This window comes from Ylistrum balloti, unplaced genomic scaffold, assembly GCF_031769215.1.
Source record: "Ylistrum balloti isolate Yb309-2 unplaced genomic scaffold, AGI_CSIRO_Ybal_v1 Utg370450, whole genome shotgun sequence".
Lineage (NCBI taxonomy): Eukaryota > Metazoa > Mollusca > Bivalvia > Pectinida > Pectinidae > Ylistrum > Ylistrum balloti.
Window position 1 is genome coordinate 580425 of NW_026782299.1, and position 18826 is coordinate 599250.

Here is an 18826-nt window from a genome sequence, read left to right on the forward strand (position 1 = left end):
GGTTGTAATGATTACTGTTATTGTACCACGTCCCAGGTTGTAATGAACAGTGTTATTGTACCACGTCCCAGGTTGTAATGAACAGTGTTATTGTACCACGTCCCAGGTTGTAATGATTACTGTTATTGTACCACGTCCCAGGTTGTAATGAACAGTGTTATTGTACCATGTCCCTGGTTGTAATGATTACTGTTATTGTACCACGTCCCAGGTTGTAATGAACAGTGTTATTGTACCACGTCCCAGGTTGTAATGATTACTGTTATTGTACCACGTCCCAGGTTGTAATGAACAGTGTTATTGTACCATGTCCCTGGTTGTAATGATTACTGTTATTGTACCACGTCCCAGGTTGTAATGAACAGTGTTATTGTACCACGTTCCTGGTTGTAATGATTACTGTACTATAGGTGTTAGATTAATTTAATTCATTTTCTTTGTATTAGTGTTGTGTTAGTTTGTCACCATGTTGTCATTGAATTAACTATGGATTGATGTTTTTTTCTGAGCAGAGAACAAAGACGTGTTGTCATTAAAAAGGTAATGAGGCCCTCCACTGCCACAACTACAACAACATCAGATCACCCTGAAAAATCAGAACGATCAGCAAGGTCAGACAGATCATCAAGGTCACAGAAATCAGACCAATCCAAAAAGTCTGACCGATCCCCTAAATCGGACAGGTCAGAGATAACTAGCAGGTCACATAGGTCAGAGTCACTGGACAGTGAGGCAGCATCAACCACTGACCGAAGCTCCAGTGATATTGGAACAAAGACGTCTAGTGGTGTTAGTGTGAGGGATAGACCTGCCACTCACAAGTCTACAGTGATACACGTTCGGGACACAGATATTAGGGAGGATGTCAAGGTCAGCCATTCTACACAAGCTGGGGACAGTGTCAGCATACAGACCGAGACCCGTATGATAGAGAACTACAATCCAGTATGTTACTTGTTTTATTTCTGATCTTTATATAATTATATCGTTATTCCTGTTTATTCAGTAAAAACATTTAGTACAGCCACTGTCACCTTTCCTATTTATTCTGTATCAAGATCTAACTGACTTTAAAGTACCTTGTACTGATGAAATGTTTATCTGTGTTGATCTGTAACAGCTGGATGAAGAGATTAAGCAAGGTGACTGGGCAGAATATCAGATTTATGTTAGAACTGGAAACAGGACTGGAGCTAGTGCCAGTTCCAATATTGAGGTCAAACTTACAATGTATGGAAATAAGGGCCGCACAAAGGAATTTGTTCTCCAAGACTCCAAACGACACCTGGTCATGTTCCAGAGGGGCAAGGTTTGTATATCAGTATCAACTAAATCTCTGTATATCAGTACCCACTAAATCTCTGTATATCAGTATTCATTAAGTCTGTATATCAGTACCCACTAAATCTCTGTATATCAGTACCCACTAAATCTCTGTATATCAGTACCCACTAAATCTCTGTATATCAGTATTCGTTAAGTCTGTTAAGTAGTACCCACTAAATCTCTGTATATCAGTATTCATTAAGTCTGTTAAGTAGTACCCACTGAATCTCTCTATATAAGGCCACACTGAGTCTGAGTGTTTACATTGTAGGAGGATCTCTTTGTGTTAGCCTGTCATCATGTGGGAAAACTTCGTCAAATCAAAATCGGACATGACAGAACTTCTCTGCGTATGTATGAATACCTGTATATCTATCCTTGGGGAGATTAATTGTTTGTGGAAGTTGGCTTAATATTTTGTTAAAATTGCTGACATTGTATATAATGAACATTCTACACAACCTTTATTGTTTGTGTGCTACATCGTCACTGTTCTAGTTTCAGTGTTCCAACAACTGTTTTTGTATTTTATAATTAATCTTTTAATTTATCTATGTCCCAGTTCTCAGGATAAGAATTACCAAATTGTTAAAAAAAAGACTTTTTACAGAATAGCATATCTTTGCTGATATCAATAACTTATAGAGCACAGGGGCTTTGTCTATGTAGTATAGGGGTTTTGTCTATGTAGTATAGGAGTTTTGTCTATGTAGTATAGGGGCTTTGTCTATGTAGTATAGGGGTTTTGTCTATGTAGTGTAGGAGTTTTGTCTATGTAGTATAGGGGTTTTGTCTATGTAGTATAGGGGCTTTGTCTATGAAGTATAGGGGGGGGGTTGTCTATGTAGTACAGGGGTTTTGTCTATGAAGTATAAGGGGGGTTTGTCTATGAAGTATAAGGGGGGTTTGTCTATGTAGTATAAGGGTTTGTCTATGTAGTACAGGGGTTTTGTCTATGTAGTATAGGGGTTTTGTCTATGTAGTATAGGGGTTTTGTCTATGTAGTATAGGGGTTTTGTCTATGAAGTATAAGGGGGGTTTGTCTATGTAGTATAAGGGTTTGTCTATGTAGTACAGGGGTTTTGTCTATGTAGTATAGGGGTTTTGTCTATGTAGTACAGGGGTTTTGTCTATGTAGTATAGGGGCTTTGTCTATGTAGTATAGGGGCTTTGTCTACGTAGTATAAGGGTTTTGTCTATATAGTATAGGGGTTTTGTCTATGTAGTACAGGGGCTTTGTCTACGTAGTATAAGGGTTTTGTCTATATAGTATAGGGGTTTTGTCTATGAAGTATAGGGGTTTTGTCTATATAGTATAGGGGTTTTGTCTATGTAGTACAGGGGTTTTGTCTATGTAGTACAGGGGCTTTGTCTATGTAGTATAGGGGTTTACTATGCCTGGTACTCAACATGGAGAACAAGGGCATTGTTTGTGTAGACAATACCTGGTACTCAATGTAGTATACAGGGGCTTTGTGTAGGTGATGCTTGATATTCATTATAGAGTACAATGTTTATTTTATGTGTGTAGGTGATGCTTGATATTCATTATAGAGTACAATGTTTATTTTATGTGTGTAGGTGATGCTTGATATTCATTATAGAGTACAATGTTTATTTTATGTGTGTAGGTGATGCTTGATATTCATTATAGAGTACAATGTTTATTTTATGTGTGTAGGTGATGCTTGATATTCATTATAGAGTACAATGTTTATTTTATGTGTGTAGGTGATGCTTGATATTCATTATAGAGTACAATGTTTATTTTATGTGTGTAGGTGATGCTTGATATTCATTATAGAGTACAATGTTTATTTTATGTGTGTAGGTGATGCTTGATATTCATTATAGAGTACAATGTTTATTTTATGTGTGTAGGTGATGCCTGGTACTTAGAAGGAGTCACAGTATATGACATGTATGATAAGAGGATCTACGAATTTAATTGTGAACGTTGGCTGTCTGCCCATGACGGAGATCGTAAGACTTATCGTGTGCTGGAAATGGACAGGGACCGTGCTTTTATAGAAGGTACAATTGTCTCACTGAAACATGTACTGATGTGACTTTAACAGTGAACTATTATTGGGCTGGTACATACTTTGTTTTTGTTCTATTGTGAAATGTTTTGATGTAATAATACCACTATGGTGAGACCACGCATACATCCATGATGACCTTGTGTACAAGACACCACATGAACTCCTGAACAGAGTTTGGTTCATATTCACACCTCAGCATCATACCTCCAAAGTCTACAGCTTTTGGTGGTCATTGGTCAAGGGCAAAGGTCAAGGGCACTCTTGACCTTGTGACACAGGGGTTAGGGTATGGGATATCTCTATGTAGGGCCCTGCTCACCTTGTTTTTATTAAAAATGATATTTTGATGTTTATCTTTAACACCAACTACTCAGTCTGATTACAAAACTGTAATTTGAGTTTTTTACATCATAAAGGTCTTGAAGAAACATTGTAATCATGTTACTAAACAAGTCCCATGAACTTTTTCAGCATTACATGGAGATGATGATAGTAGCACACGATCAATGTCTGATTCTGAAACAGAATTGACTACACCTCGAGGTAGCGCACGTTATGATGACTCTAAATCCTCAAGGAGCTCTGTACGCGTACGAGGGGGCAAGGACATTAAGTACCGCAAAAAGGACTTTGAGCGTGGTTCTGACTCAGAGAGTAGTTATACGTCTGACAGTTCGAGTGAGGGGTCCACTGACCGAACCCCAAAAATTAGACCTTTATCACCTCTTAAAAAACCAGATGAAGATGAATTTTTTGATACACGTGGTTCAGGACCTACGTTCCTTTTCCAAGATGGCAAAGGAGCGCCTCCAAAGGAATCTGACTCTGTGCGTGCTAACATTTCCGTAGATTCCACTACCTCAGAGGATACCAGCAGCAGAGTGCGTGAAGACTTCCTGGAGGGTTATAAGGTAAGGGATTCTAGGGTTGTTATCAATATGGTTTACAAATAACATTTATGGAATCACTGATGGTAGGGTTATGCACCAAATTTCCCAAAGAATTGTTGAAGTTACAATGTGCAGTCTTGCATAGAGATGCTTTTCAGTAATTAAATTAGAAAAAAAACCTGTTAAGTAAATGCTTTTAATAGATTTTAATTGGTAGAAAAGTAAAATATTGCTTGAACTAGACAACAAAATACCAGCCTTTTGATAAGCACTGTAGACATTATAAAAGTCACTACTATTATTCCATTTGTTGTCACCTTAGACACTGTTAGATCAAAGGTGAAAAAATCAAATTACAAGAAAATTATTTTATAGGATTTATAGAAAAAGTCTATAAGTTTATATAAATCCTTTCCTTTATAGAAACAGTCATCATTTAAGATCTATATATAGCCCTTCCTTTATAGAAAAAGTCTATAAGTTTATATAAATCCTTTCCTTTATAGAAACAGTCATCATTTAAGATCTATATATAGCCCTTCCTTTATAGAAAAAGTCTATAAGTTTATATAAATCCTTTCCTTTATAGAAACAGTCATAATTTAAGATCTATATATAGCCCTTCCTTTATAGAAAAAGTCTATAAGTTTATATAAATCCTTTCCTTTATAGAAACAGTCATCATTTAAGATCTATATATATATAAAGTCTATAAGTTTATATAAATCCTTTCCTTTATAGAAACAGTCATCATTTAAGATCTATATATAGCCCTTCCTTTATAGAAAAAGTCTATAAGTTTATATAAATCCTTTCCTTTTTAGAAAAAGTCTTAATTTAAGATCTATATATAGCCTTCCTTTGTAGAAACAGTCATCATTTAAGATCTATATAAAGCCTTCCTTTATAGAAACAGTCATCATTTAAGATCTATATAAAGCCCTTCCTTTATAGAGACACACATCATTTAAGATCTATATATAGCCCTGACATAACTATACAGTTTAATTTGTTGCAGTACTTTAGGTTGTTAAGAAAGTTTTCAAAAGAAACTTAAATCAGAAAATGTGCAGTGTAATGTGTAGAAGCTTATGACATGGGCTGTTTTCATGTATTAATAACAACCATATAGTCAACTTTTTAACGGTAGAAATTACCAGACATGTAAGATCTTTAACTGAGACAGATCTGTAAATGTTTGTTCAGGCTTTGAAATTATTTATCAAGGCTTGCACAGCAAAATGGATCAGCATGCTGTCCATATTTCATTACTGAAAAAAAAATGAAAAAAAAAATGAATCAAAACAGCCATGTTCTGAACCAGTGTGCTTGCTTGAGTTGTCTTCCTTTACAAGTGTTCCACCTACCTGCATGAGTACAATATATCTGATGTTGTATGCTTCACCAAGCGATGCTATTTTTGTTTTAGTCATCATCCAGTAAGGTATGATTAGAGAAATACTCATTTCAGTTGTGATTTCTTTACAAGTATTGTTTGAAGATCTTTTTTCTCTGTGGCAGATTCAGAACGGGTTTCCATGTGGTTTCTTACATTAAAATGGTTTTGTTTGTATTCTTTGAATTGTTACGTTGCAAAGGACCTCCCAGTTCATAGCAATTTGGCGTTTTATTTTATTTTTATGAATTATATTTTGTTTTTAAAAGTTTGGCTTATTTGTAGTGATTTATTTTTCCTGTCTGAGTCTGCCACAGTTGCTTACTTGAGCTGACTGCTTCAGTATGTTATTCATGCTTTTCCTCCGTTGTTTATCATACCTAGTATATAACAAGCTCTATCTGTTGCTATAGATCTGTCTTTGCAATCAGATGTAAAGCGGAACGGTTATACTGACACCAAAATTATAATATGGTGTCAGTAGAAAGAATCAGATCAATAAATAACCTAGGTTATGTTAAAGCACGTTCCTTGTTTGAGTGCTGTAGGATTTGAAATATCAACAATATAAGCTTACAATTCTACTGCCTGACATTAGCTATCCATAATGGTTAGATTTTTTCATTTTACTCTCTAGAAGTGCTTTACCTAACAAATACCATCTCTCTAAAATGCCTTAAGGATGTTTTTGTTTTTAGCTCATCAGATCTGAAGGGCCAAGTGTTGTTATCTGTTGTCCAGCAACTTTTAAAAATTATTGGGCCAATTTGTCATGAAATATCACAGGGATATGAGATTGGTAGGGCTACATCCTCAGGGGCCTGAGGGATGGGACCAAATAGATAAAAAATGGTGTCATCTTTAAAAAATCTTCTTCTTTGCTTCTACAAGTAGCACAAAGTAATGCCCCAGTGAATTACAAATACTTGTAGTCCTCTTTCGAATTTATGAAATTTATGACCCTGGTGTCAAGAGGTCAAGTGGTGTTGTGGGGTCAATACTGTATGGTATGTAATTCATTATATTTTGTGAACAGTTGTGATCCCCAACTTGTTACCATATATAGCATTGCTGGGCATTAAGGGAAAACACAGCTATAATGTTAAGGGGTCTTGGCCCAACCCTCAGCTGGGATTTAATCATTTAGCCTAATTAGCTAGGCTTAGGCATAACTTTGAAATGTTCAAGATACTTAAATTATAAACATGCATTGCTGGGCATAAACATCCAATTGAGTGATACAGGCCCTCTGGACCTCTTGTTAAGAAGTGCCAGATGTTATAAGGAGTTGTTCTATTTTTCCAGAAGTGCTTCACTAATCAACAGGAAGTCGTTTCTTCTCTATGAATGCCTTAAAACACGTTCAAATTTTTCTGTAGAAGTCTGGAGAAATTTATTTAATCAGATAAACTTACAAATCAAATCTAAAACACCTCCATTGACCTACTCTATCAAAGGTCATGACCTTTAGGTAATGTACAGGTCAACAGAGTAGGCCTATGTACAATTTTTAATGATTAACCCCTGAACAGACTGACTTCATAATAAATAATATATTCACAACATAGCATAAATTCTACATCTGATAAGATGTTCCTACATTTGATAAAATGTCTTTGAGAGGCTCTGCTTGTTAAGTTTTCAACATGTTCTATATAAATTAAATAAAGAAAGAAACAAAGAGAAATAATTTGTAATTGGGTTATTGAATATCTAATGTTTGGTCTTTATTTCTCTCAATGGCATACTGTTGTATTATCAGTTTATATTGTAACAACAGGTAGGACTGAAGGCTGCTGAGGAAGATTCTAAGACGAGAACTGATGAGGAGGTTTTGAAAAGGAAGCGAGTACTAGCAGGGCCCACCATTCATGAGGCAGCACAGGCAGGAAATCTAGCTCGAGTACAAGAATTACTACAACACTACCCAGAAATGAAGGAGTAAGGCTTTGTCTTTTGTTTATAGATTTATGAAAACAAACACTTGTTGGTAGAGATATTTAGGATGAAGACATGTTTGATGAATTGGATAAAAGGTTTTTATTCTTTGGAGAACACAAGTTTTTCTGTTTAATTTTTCTTAGTATAGATGTTCAAAATGATATTTCTGAGACTTCATACACTCATTAACAGAATCTTTATTTTATCAAATGTTAATGCCTTTTCTTGATTTTTATTTCAAATTTCTTTTATCAAATTGAGATAAAATTTACAGTGGTTCATTCTCTCTCACCAGATCGAAGGATGAGAGTGGACGCACACCCTTACACCTTGCATCCACAGATGGTCATATAGATGTAGTCAAGTGGCTGGCGATAGGTGAATCCAGCCTAAACCTTGAGACTCCTACAGGTTACACAGCCATGCACTTGGCAGCCATGAATGGACATGTCAACTGTATGATGGTGAGCCATCTAAAGTTACTTGTTTATTTGTGATTCTATATTTACCTGTGATTGTTTATTTACCTGTGGTTTCTTATTTACCTGTGATTGTTAATTTACCTGTGGTTTCTTATTTACCTGTGATTGTTTATTTACCTGTGGTTTCTTATTTACCTGTGATTGTTTATTTACCTGTGGTTTCTTATTTACCTGTGATTGTTTATTTACCTGTGGTTTCTTATTTACCTGTGATTGTTTATTTACCTGTGGTTTCTTATTTACCTGTGATTGTTTATTTACCTGTGGTTTCTTATTTACCTGTGATTGTTCATTTACCTGTGATTCTTTATTTACCTGTGGTTTCTTATTTACCTGTGATTGTTCATTTACCTGTGATTCTTTATTTACCTGTGGTTTCTTATTTATCTGTGATTGTTCATTTACCTGTGGTTTCTTATTTACCTGTGATTGTTCATTTACCTGTGATTCTTTATTTACCTGTGGTTTCTTATTTACCTGTGATTGTTCATTTACCTGTGATTCTTTATTTACCTGTGGTTTCTTATTTATCTGTGATTGTTCATTTACCTGTGATTCTTTATTTACCTGTGGTTTCTTATTTACCCGTGATTGTTCATTTACCTGTGGTTTCTTATTTACCTGTGATTGTTCATTTACCTGTGATTCTTTATTTACCTGTGGTTTCTTATTTATCTGTGGTTGTTCATTTACCTGTGATTCTTTATTTACCTGTGGTTTCTTATTTACCTGTGATTGTTCATTTACCTGTGATTCTTTATTTACCTGTGGTTTCTTATTTATCTGTGATTGTTCATTTACCTGTGATTCTTTATTTACCTGTGATTGTTCATTTACCTGTGATTCTTTATTTACCTGTGATTGTTCATTTACCTGTGATTCTTTATTTACCTGTGGTTTCTTATTTATCTGTGATTGTTCATTTACCTGTGATTCTTTATTTACCTGTGATTGTTCATTTACCTGTGATTCTTTATTTTTCTGTGATTGTTCATTTACCTGTGATTCTTTATTTACCTGTGGTTTCTTATTTACCTGTGATTGTTCATTTACCTGTGGTTTCTTATTTACCTGTGATTGTTCATTTACCTGTGATTCTTTATTTACCTGTGGTTTCTTATTTATCTGTGATTGTTCATTTACCTGTGATTCTTTATTTACCTGTGATTGTTCATTTACCTGTGATTCTTTATTTACCTGTGGTTTATTATTTCTTTATTTACCTGTGGTTTATTATTTATCTGTGATTGTTCATTTACCTGTGATTCTTTATTTATTTACCTGTGATTGTTCATTTACCTGTGATTCTTTATTTACCTGTGGTTTCTTATTTATCTGTGATTGTTCATTTACCTGTGATTCTTTATTTACCTGTGATTGTTCATTTACCTGTGATTTTCTTTATTTTACCTGTGATTGTTCATTTACCTGTGGTTTCTTATTTACCTGTGATTGTTCATTTACCTGTGATTCTTTATTTACCTGTGGTTTCTTATTTATCTGTGATTGTTCATTTACCTGTGATTCTTTATTTACCTGTGATTGTTTCTTATTTACCTGTGATTGTTCATTTACCTGTGATTCTTTATTTACCTGTGGTTTCTTATTTATCTGTGATTGTTCATTTACCTGTGATTCTTTATTTACCTGTGATTGTTCATTTACCTGTGATTCTTTATTTATCTGTGATTGTTCATTTACCTGTGGTTTCTTATTTACCTGTGATTGTTCATTTACCTGTGATTCTTTATTTACCTGTGGTTTCTTATTTATCTGTGATTGTTCATTTACCTGTGATTCTTTATTTACCTGTGGTTTCTTATTTACCTGTGATTGTTCATTTACCTGTGGTTTCTTATTTACCTGTGATTGTTCATTTACCTGTGGTTTCTTATTTACCTGTGATTGTTCATTTACCTGTGATTCTTTATTTACCTGTGGTTTCTTATTTATCTGTGATTGTTCATTTACCTGTGATTCTTTATTTACCTGTGGTTTCTTATTTACCTGTGATTGTTCATTTACCTGTGATTCTTTATTTACCTGTGGTTTCTTATTTATCTGTGATTGTTCATTTACCTGTGATTCTTTATTTACCTGTGATTGTTCATTTACCTGTGATTCTTTATTTACCTGTGATTGTTCATTTACCTGTGATTCTTTATTTACCTGTGGTTTCTTATTTATCTGTGATTGTTCATTTACCTGTGATTCTTTATTTACCTGTGATTGTTCATTTACCTGTGATTCTTTATTTATCTGTGATTGTTCATTTACCTGTGGTTTCTTATTTACCTGTGATTGTTCATTTACCTGTGATTCTTTATTTACCTGTGGTTTCTTATTTATCTGTGATTGTTCATTTACCTGTGATTCTTTATTTACCTGTGGTTTCTTATTTACCTGTGATTGTTCATTTACCTGTGATTCTTTATTTACCTGTGGTTTCTTATTTATCTGTGATTGTTCATTTACCTGTGATTCTTTATTTACCTGTGATTGTTCATTTACCTGTGATTCTTTATTTACCTGTGGTTTCTTATTTATCTGTGATTGTTCATTTACCTGTGATTCTTTATTTACCTGTGATTCTTTATTTACCGGTGATCTTTTATTTACCTGTGATTGTTTGTTTTGCTGTGCTTGTTTATTTACCTGTGATTGTTTATTTACCTGTGATTCTTTATTTACCTGTGAGTCTTCATTTACCTGTGAGTCTTCATTTACCTGTGATTTACCTGGGAGTCTTTATTTACCTGTGATTGTTTATTTACCTGTTTATTTACCTGTGATTGTTTATTTACCTGTGATTTACCTGGGAGTCTTTATTTACCTGTGATTCTTTATTTACCTGTAATTCATGTAACCTAGTTGAAATTCTCCATGTGGCACAGAGATATTCCATATTTAGTAATGAATGCACCTGTATCAGGTATAGGAAATGTTTAGCTCAAACTGCACAATTTCCAAATGAATTGTCAAATATAAATAATAAATTTGAAATAAAATGTATTTATTGAATATGATTAAAATGAATATGGTTAGATAAAGTGGTAATTGACCATGTTACATACAGAAATTCTTAAAAATAGCCGTTCTCAGCCACCTCGTTTTGGACTTGTAAAGTTGACCCATACAAACTACAAGTGTCAAATATTCAACAGCTTTGGCCCTGATCTGTGACTGGCAGTTTTCGCTCTCAGGTTTTTAATTGAAAAATCATATTTAACACAAACTACACATGGCTTTTTTTATAAACAAACAATATGTAACTTGGATCACTCTAAAACCTTGGCTGACATAGGACTGGTGTAATTTGCAGATCCTGTTTGCCCTGGGAGCCACCATTTCACTAAAGACAAGTGATAAGAAGACACCTTTGTACCTGGCTGCCATGAAGTAAGTTCTAGGATAATTTTATCTAACATGTTTTAAAGATATCTTTTTAAAGAGAATAACTCCTATTTATGTATTTATCTCAAAGTAAATTTATACTCACTGTGTGTTTATAATCACATTTATGTGTGAGTAAATTTACACTTTGTGTTTGTAATCACATTTATGTGTGAGTAAATTTACACTTTGTGTTTATAATCACATTTATGTGTGAGTAAATTTACACTCACTTTGTGTTTATAATCACATTTATGTGTGAGTAGATTTACACTCACTATGTGTTTATAATCACATTTATGTGTGAGTAAATTTACACTATGTGTTTATAATCACATTTATGTGTGAGTAAATTTACACTCACTTTGTGTTTATAATCACATTTATGTGTGAGTAGATTTACACTCACTATGTGTTTATAATCACATTTATGTGTGAGTAAATTTACACTATGTGTTTATAATCACATTTATGTGTGAGTAAATTTACACTACGTGTTTATAATCACATTTATGTGTGAGTAAATTTACACTCACTGTGTTTATAATCACATTTATGTGTGAGTAAATTTACACTATGTGTTTATAATCACATTTATGTGTGAGTAAATTTACACTCACTTTGTGTTTATAATCACATTTATGTGTGAGTAGATTTACACTCACTATGTTTATAATCACATTTATGTGTGAGTAAATTTACACTATGTGTTTATAATCACATTTATGTGTGAGTAAATTTACACTCACTGTGTTTATAATCACATTTATGTGTGAGTAAATTTACACTATGTGTTTATAATCACATTTATGTGTGAGTAAATTTACACTCACTTTGTGTTTATAATCACATTTATGTGTGAGTAGATTTACACTCACTATGTTTATAATCACATTTATGTGTGAGTAAATTTACACTATGTGTTTATAATCACATTTATGTGTGAGTAAATTTACACTATGTGTTTATAATCACATTTATGTGTGAGTAAATTTACACTCACTGTGTTTATAATCACATTTATGTGTGAGTAAATTTACACTATGTGTTTATAATCACATTTATGTGTGAGTAAATTTACACTATGTGTTTATAATCACATTTATGTGTGAGTAAATTTACACTCACTTTGTGTTTATAATCACATTTATGTGTGAGTAGATTTACACTCACTATGTTTATAATCACATTTATGTGTGAGTAAATTTACACTATGTGTTTATAATCACATTTATGTGTGAGTAAATTTACACTATGTGTTTATAATCACATTTATGTGTGAGTAAATTTACACTCACTTTGTGTTTATAATCACATTTATGTGTGAGTAGATTTACACTCACTATGTTTATAATCACATTTATGTGTGAGTAAATTTACACTATGTGTTTATAATCACATTTATGTGTGAGTAAATTTACACTATGTGTTTATAATCACATTTATGTGTGAGTAAATTTACACTCACTGTGTTTATAATCACATTTATGTGTGAGTAAATTTACACTCACATTTATGTGTGTGTTTATAATCACATTTATGTGTGAGTAAATTTACACTCACTATGTGTTTATAATCACATTTATGTGTGAGTAAATTTACACTCACTGTGTTTATAATCACATTTATGTGTGAGTAAATTTACACTATGTGTTTATAATCACATTTATGTGTGAGTACATTTACACTATGTGTTTATAGTCACATTTATGTGTGAGTAAATTTACACTATGTGTTTATAATCACATTTATGTGTGAGTAAATTTACACTATGTGTTTATAATCACATTTATGTGTGAGTACATTTACACTATGTGTTTATAGTCACATTTATGTGTGAGTAAATTTACACTATGTGTTTATAATCACATTTATGTGTGAGTAAATTTACACTCACTTTGTGTTTATAATCACATTTATGTGTGAGTAAATTTACACTCACTATGTGTTTATAATCACATTTATGTGTGAGTAAATTTACACTATGTGTTTATAATCACATTTATGTGTGAGTAAATTTACACTCACTATATTGTCTATAATTACATTTATGTGTGAGTAAATTTACACTCACTTTGTGTTTATAATCACATTTATGTGTGAGTAAATTTACACTCACTTTGTGTTTATAATCACATTTATGTGTGAGTAAATTTACACTATGTGTTTATAATCACATTTATGTGTGAGTAAATTTACACTCACTTTGTGTTTATAATCACATTTATGTGTGAGTAAATTTACACTATGTGTTTATAATCACATTTATGTGTGAGTAAATTTACACTATGTGTTTATAATCACATTTATGTGTGAGTAAATTTACACTCACTTTGTGTTTATAATCACATTTATGTGTGAGTAGATTTACACTCAATATGTTTATAATCACATTTATGTGTGAGTAAATTTACACTATGTGTTTATAATCACATTTATGTGTGAGTAAATTTACACTATGTGTTTATAATCACATTTATGTGTGAGTAAATTTACACTCACTGTGTTTATAATCACATTTATGTGTGAGTAAATTTACACTATGTGTTTATAATCACATTTATGTGTGAGTAAATTTACACTATGTGTTTATAATCACATTTATGTGTGAGTAAATTTACACTCACTTTGTGTTTATAATCACATTTATGTGTGAGTAGATTTACACTCACTATGTTTATAATCACATTTATGTGTGAGTAAATTTACACTATGTGTTTATAATCACATTTATGTGTGAGTAAATTTACACTATGTGTTTATAATCACATTGATGTGTGAGTAAATTTACACTCACTGTGTTTATAATCACATTTATGTGTGAGTAAATTTACACTATGTGTTTATAATCACATTTATGTGTGAGTAAATTTACACTATGTGTTTATAATCACATTTATGTGTGAGTAAATTTACACTCACTATGTGTTTATAATCACATTTATGTGTGAGTAAATTTACACTCACTGTGTTTATAATCACATTTATGTGTGAGTAAATTTACACTATGTGTTTATAATCATTTATGTGTGAGTACATTTACACTATGTGTTTATAGTCACATTTATGTGTGAGTAAATTTACACTATGTGTTTATAATCACATTTATGTGTGAGTAAATTTACACTCACTGTGTTTATAATCACATTTATGTGTGAGTAAATTTACACTCACTATGTGTTTATAATCACATTTATGTGTGAGTAAATTTACACTATGTGTTTAATCACATTTATGTGTGAGTAAATTTACACTCACTATATTGTCTATAATTACATTTATGTGTGAGTAAATTTACACTCACTTTGTGTTTATAATCACATTTATGTGTGAGTAAATTTACACTCACTTTGTGTTTATAATCACATTTATGTGTGAGTAAATTTACACTATGTGTTTATAATCACATTTATGTGTGAGTAAATTTACACTCACTTTGTGTTTATAATCACATTTATGTGTGAGTAAATTTACACTCACTATATTGTCTATAATTACACTCGTGCATGAGTTTAATTTTGTTGTGTGGATACTCCCAGGGGACATCTTGAGTGTGTTAAGTGGCTTATTGCCAATCGTGCACGCTTCGACATAGTGGATGACATGGATAGGACGCCACGTATGGTCGCAGAGGACTTTGGACACCGAGATGTTTCAGAATTTCTGAAGGCTTGTGAGAATGAAATGAATGATCCCAACAGTGGATTTGCACAGATGAGGTCTACAAGCAAGCTTGGGTGAGTGTAACTTTTTACATTATGAGTAGATACCGCTGTCTAATTCAACAGCTAGATGGACTATGTCAGTATTCATCTCAATATACTTTATTTGTAAAATCCTTTGGAGAAGTCATCACTAAAGAACTGACATTATTTTTACCTTCAGTCCTGGAGGTCTGCAGACTATAGAAGAGGACTCCAATTCCTCCGTTAGTCAGGAAGACAGAACGTGGCAGGACGATAAAGATGTATGTATGGCTGTGACAGATTTAAAGCTGGAGTTTACATATAAAACATGTTATACACACTGTTAGGTCACAAAAGGGTATAAAATAACATTTGATAACAGATATGTGTAAACAGATGATGAAACAAAGATGATATATGAAGTATAAAATATTTTCATACAAAATGTCCTTATTTATATCTAAGGTAGGGCCCTTTATTGGATAATTATGACAGAACAGATCAGCAATGAACAATATATGTAGGGTGATGAATCTGTTTCGCTAGGTTACAATAATGTTTCATGATTTTCATATTGAATTTTATGTTGAAATTAAACTACAAGTGTCTGATACATTCCAATTTGAATTTAGGATATATCCAGTTATCAGGAGAACCAGAAAAGACATATGTACGGATAGTGAGGCTGCTAATATAGAAGGTTACATAAAGTTGGCTCTGTTTGTCATGCTTATTGCGGCCTTTCTGTTGTAAACAGGGGCTGAACTCTTTACATATATACTATACACTGTATAGCCAGAGTCTGCTTTAAATTCTCCAATATAAGATTTGTATTTCAGATGTCAACATACAGTAACGCATAATATCTGTCTGCTGGATAAACTCGTTTCAGCGTATCTGCTCTATCACATACATTGCCTTGAGGCCAGACAATATCTTGCTTTAATTTGCTGCTGATCTGTTTGATTGAATGCTTTGAATGATGACCACTTTCTTGAGAGAATTTCAGACTAAGTATTTCTATGTGTTGTTTGGCTTGTTTGCTATGACTGGGGGTTCATTGTTTTACAGAACTACTCGGATAAAGCAGGCATCGGCAGTGATGGTGGGTCTCAACGAGCAAGATCAGCACGCAATATTGACAGAGAAAAGGAGGTCCGTTCACATCTGTCACCTCACACCCCTTCCCTATATATACACTGATAGTAAACCGTAATCTACAGATACAAAGATAGTTAACAATTATCTATATATACACTGATAGTTAATAGTTCTCTATATATACACAGATAGTTAATAGTTCTCTATATATACACTGATAGTTAATAGTTCTCTATATATACACAATGATAGTTAATAGTTCTCTATATATATACACAGATAGTTAATAGTTCTCTATATATACACTGATAGTTAATAGTTCTCTATATATACTATATATACACTGATAGTTAATAGTTCTCTATATATACACTGATAGTTAATAGTTCTCTATATATACACTGATAGTTAATAGTTCTCTATATATACACACTGATAGTTAATAGTTCTCTATATATACACTGATAGTTTATAGTTCTCTATATATACACTGATAGTTAATAGTTCGCTTTATATACTCACTGATAGGTAATAGTTCTCTATGTATATACACAGATAGTTAATAGTTCTCTATATATACACTGATAGTTAATAGTTCTCTATATATACACTGATAGTTAAATAGTTCTCTATAATAGTTAATAGTTCTCTATATATACAAAGATAGTTAACAATTCTCTATATATACACTGATAGTTAATAGTTCTGTATATATACACTGATAGTTAATAGTTCTCTATATATACACTGATAGTTAATAGTTCTCTATATATACACAGATAGTTAATTGTTCTCTATATATACACTGATAGTTAATAGTTCTCCATATATACACTGATAGTTAATAGTTCTCTATATATACACTGATAGTTAATAGTTCTCTATATATACACTGATAGTTCATAGTTTTCTATATATACACAGATAGTTAATAGTTCTCTATATATACACAGATAGTTAATAGTTCTCTATATATACACAGATAGTTAATAGTTCTCTATATATACACTGATAGTTAATAGTTCTCTATATATACACTGATAGTTAATAGTTCTCTATATATACACAGATAGTTAATAGTTCTCTATATATACACTGATAGTTAATAGTTCTCTATATATACACTGATAGTTAATAGTTCTCTATATATACACTGATAGTTAATAGTTCTCTATATATACACTGATAGTTAAATAGTTCTCTATATATACACTGATAGTTAATTGTTCTCTATATATACACTGATAGTTAATAGTTCTATATATATACACTGATAGTTAATAGTTCTCTATATATACACTGATAGTTAATAGTTCTCTATATATACACTGATAGTTACTGGTTCTCCATATGTACACAGATAGTTAATAGTTCTCCATATGTACACAGATAGTTAATAGTTCTCTATATATACACTGATAGTTAATAGTTCTATATATATACACTGATAGTTAATAGTTCTCTATATATACACTGATAGTTAATAGTTCTCCATATATCGATTGATATTTAATACTTCTCTATATAAACCATTTACTTACTAATTCCCTTAGCCACGGGAAAAAGGCCTGTTAAGAGTTTTATCCCATACTCCTATATCACAAATGTGTATTGTACAACTAAACATATACAGAATTATTTAAAGAAATGATAGATATGTTGAGACAAATTGTACACATTGTAATCAACGTTTGATATTAGCTGCTTGTTTTGCAATTGATACTGAGTGTGTGTCAGATTATCTGTGAGGATGTTAAGAAAATTGCCAAAGTAGTCAGTTTGTAGAGATGCTTTAGTTTTCTGAGCAGTTTAAACGTGGTTTCATAAGATCAACTCCATAGATAGTGACACTGACTGGACAATCAAATAGATATCAGTGATTTGAATAAGCTGAGCTAATAACAATTATGGGTTAGAGAGTTAACAGGAACTGATTAGAGAGACACCAGTTTCCTGGTATTGACAAGATCATGTTTAAAACATTGTTATCAACAGCAGAGGAAAAAGGAAAAAAATGTTTTACTCAAACAGAAATCACAGAAAAGTTTGAATTGTCTAGAAAGCTTTGCTCCTTTTTCTCAGATTGAATATTTTTGCTGTTATAATTATGGTAACTTTATTTGCCTTATTTGGTATAGAGAGTCAGGTCAGTATAACCTGTGCATGAGAATGGTTAATGTATTGTCCTCCACAGAGTCCACATTTATCAGGATGTAGATATTGTTACACAAACATCAAGTCACACACACTTATACCCAAGCACAGGTGTACGTTATATACTATAACTGTTAATTTACACAGATGTCACACACACTCGTCCCCAGCACAGGTGTATGTTATATACTGTGTATATTTACACAGATGTCACACACACTCGTCCCCAGTACAGGTGTATGTTATATACTGTGTATATTTACACAGATGCCACACACACTCGTCCCCGGCACAGGTGTATGTTATATACTGTGTATATTTACACAGATGTCACACACACTCGTCCCCAGTACAGGTGTATGTTATATACTATGTATATTTACACAGATGTCACACACACTCGTCCCCAGTA

The 18826-nt window shown here is 32.4% G+C and overlaps 1 protein-coding gene across 1 annotated transcript in view; it reads left to right on the forward strand.

The window, feature by feature from the left end:
• Positions 1-18826, forward strand: part of LOC132554929 (uncharacterized) — a 44054-nt gene that overhangs the window by 22745 nt on the left and 2483 nt on the right. Inside the window, exons 10-20 of the mRNA XM_060219258.1 lie at positions 513-945; positions 1121-1309; positions 1598-1676; positions 3208-3360; positions 3843-4282; positions 7438-7598; positions 7894-8062; positions 11403-11479; positions 15013-15210; positions 15359-15440; positions 16231-16314. Coding sequence (XP_060075241.1) covers positions 513-945; positions 1121-1309; positions 1598-1676; positions 3208-3360; positions 3843-4282; positions 7438-7598; positions 7894-8062; positions 11403-11479; positions 15013-15210; positions 15359-15440; positions 16231-16314 — 2065 coding nt within the window. The remainder of the gene's footprint in view (positions 1-512; positions 946-1120; positions 1310-1597; positions 1677-3207; positions 3361-3842; positions 4283-7437; positions 7599-7893; positions 8063-11402; positions 11480-15012; positions 15211-15358; positions 15441-16230; positions 16315-18826) is intronic.